This window comes from Furipterus horrens, unplaced genomic scaffold (genome assembly GCF_987537825.1).
Source record: "Furipterus horrens unplaced genomic scaffold, mFurHor1.1.pri manual_scaffold_4, whole genome shotgun sequence".
Classification (NCBI taxonomy): domain Eukaryota; kingdom Metazoa; phylum Chordata; class Mammalia; order Chiroptera; family Furipteridae; genus Furipterus; species Furipterus horrens.
The window spans coordinates 180881370-180883844 of record NW_028327174.1 but is presented as its reverse complement, the minus strand read 5'-3'; the positions used below and the strand labels follow the sequence as shown (position 1 = coordinate 180883844).

General features: G+C 39.6%; 1 protein-coding gene across 1 annotated transcript; it reads left to right on the top strand.

The window, feature by feature from the left end:
- The first annotated feature begins 727 nt into the window (after nucleotides 1–727).
- On the top strand, nucleotides 728–1687 carry LOC150013493 (olfactory receptor 13F1-like). Its single transcript, XM_090275939.1, has one exon. The coding sequence runs from the start codon at nucleotides 728–730 to the stop codon at nucleotides 1685–1687; it is 960 nt and encodes a 319-aa protein (XP_090132065.1).
- The last annotated feature ends 788 nt before the right edge of the window (nucleotides 1688–2475 follow it).

Genomic DNA, 2475 nt, shown 5'->3' with positions numbered 1-2475 from the left:
CTCTCCCCTCCCCGCCCTCCCACCCCTGCTCCCACAGTCAGACCCCACTTGGATGTCCATGTCCATGGGTCCTTTATACCTGTTCCTTGACAAGACCTTTCCCTTTCTTTTCCTCAATACCCCCCTCACCCATCCCCTCAGGTCTCTGCCAGTTTGTTCCTCATTTCCATGTCTCTGGTTCTGTTCTGCTCATTTTTTGTTTGTTTGTTTGTTTTGTTTTGTTTTGTTCATTAGATTCCTCTTATAGGTGAGCACATATGGTAATTGTTTTTCACTGCCTGGCTTATTTCACTAAGAATAATAATCTCCAGTTCCAGCCATGCTGTCGCAGAAGGTAGGAATTCCTTCTTTCTTTCTGCTGCATAGTATTTAATTGTGTAAATGTACCACAGTTTTTTGATCCACTCATCTACAGATGGGCACTTAGGCTGTGTCCATCACTTGGCTATTGTAAATAATGCTGCTATGAACATTGGGTGCATAGGTTCTTTTGCCCCTCCTCATATTTTATTATGAGTTATCTAGGAGCAGCTTTACATCTTCAGTGACTTATAGCATATTCAATAAATGTGAATGAATGGATGAATAATTAAACAGGTATTGCCAGGATAATGATTCTTTTGAATTACCCCTAACCAAAACATCTTAAAAGTTGGTAGAGTTTAAAATTTTAAGTATATTCAACAATTCTTTTATTTATTATGACAGATGAACAAGAAGGAATAAAATGGTCAAGACAAACTTGACAGCTATTTCAAATTTTATTTTTCTGGGATTTGCTCACTACCCCAAAGTTGAAATCACCATATTTGTTCTGTGTTTCCTGATGTACCTGGTCACCTTGCTGGGTAATATTATTCTGATCTCCATCACCATCCTGGATTCCCGACTACACACACCCATGTATTTCTTCCTCTGCAATCTCTCCTTTCTGGACATCTGGTACACTTCCTCTGCTCTCACTCCCATGCTGACTAACTTTGTTTTGGGGAAAAACACCATCTCCTTCTCAGGATGTGCCTCTCAAATGTACTTCTGTCTTGCCATGGGCTCCACTGAGTGTGTGCTCCTGTCCATGATGGCGTATGACCGATATGTGGCCATCTGCAACCCTTTGAGATACCCCATCATCATGAACAAGAGGGTTTGTGTGCAGATTGCAGCTGGCACCTGGGTGACAGGCTGCCTCACCTCCCTGGTGGAAACTATGTCTGTGCTGCATCAGCCTCTCTGTGGAAATAACATTATCAATCATTTCACTTGTGAAATTCTGGCTGTCTTGAAACTGGTTTGTGTAGACACTTCCAAAGTACAGTTAATCATGCTGGTGATCAGCGTCCTTCTTCTTCCTATGCCATTGCTTCTCATTTGTACCTCTTATGTGTTCATCCTCACCAACATCCTACGAATCACCTCAGGGGATGGTCGAAGCAAAGCCTTTTCGACATGTGCCGCCCACCTAACTGTGGTGGTTTTGTTCTACGGGACAGCTCTCTCCATGTACCTGAAGCCCTCAGCTGTCAATTCACAAGAAATAGATAAATTTATGGCTTTGGTATATGCTGGATTAACCCCCATGTTGAATCCTCTCATTTATAGTCTACGAAACAAAGAGGTGAAAGCAGCTGTGAAAAAATTACTGATTAGTAACCCTCTTTGTGCTCTTTTAATTCACAGTAGCAAATAATAGCGATAAACAGAAGGGATGTTTAGTGGTCACTATACACCAGAACATTGGGATAATGGGGGAAGACACTCTTAAGTGAGCTGGGCGATTTCCTAAGTTTCTTCCTTGACCAATTCCTTTGAAATTCTTAGGTAATATAGATATATTTTAAATAAACATATATGAAATCTTATACAAATAGGTCTCATGATAAAAAATTTCAATTTTTGTTCTGAGTTGCGCTGTATTAATATAACTTAAAAATGAACATTAAAAGTTGTATAATGGTTATTCAAAGTTGTATACATGTAATGTACCACTGTAATGGCTCTAGGGGGTTTTTAAAAGCTAATTTTTGACTAACCGCTATTTTAGGTCAAATTGTTTCTCTCCAAAACTCTTTTGTTGACATGCTAACCGCCCAGTACCACGGAGTGTGTCTTTATTTGCAGATATGGTCTTTAAAAAGGTGATTAAGTAAAAATGTGGCTGTTAGTGTGGCCCTCATATAATTTGAGTTATGTCATTATAAGAAGAAATTTAGACACACAGAAATTTATTGGGGTGCTCACGCACACAGGAAAGGACACAGTGAGGAGGCGGTCATCTGGAAGCCAAGGAGAGGCCTCAGAAGAAATCAAACCTGCCAATACCTTAATCTTGGACTTCTAGCCTCCAGAACTATGAGAAAATCAATTTTTGTTATTTAAGTCATCCAGTCTCTGGTATTTTGTTAAGGCAGCTAGCACACTAATACAACCTCTTTTTCAACCTAGCTAAATTGAATGGAAATTATTTCATATTCTATA

Coding starts and splice junctions, on each gene's coding strand:
- LOC150013493 (XM_090275939.1), top strand. CDS start 728: ATGGTCAAGACAAACTTGACAGCTATTTCAAATTTTATTTTTCTGGGA.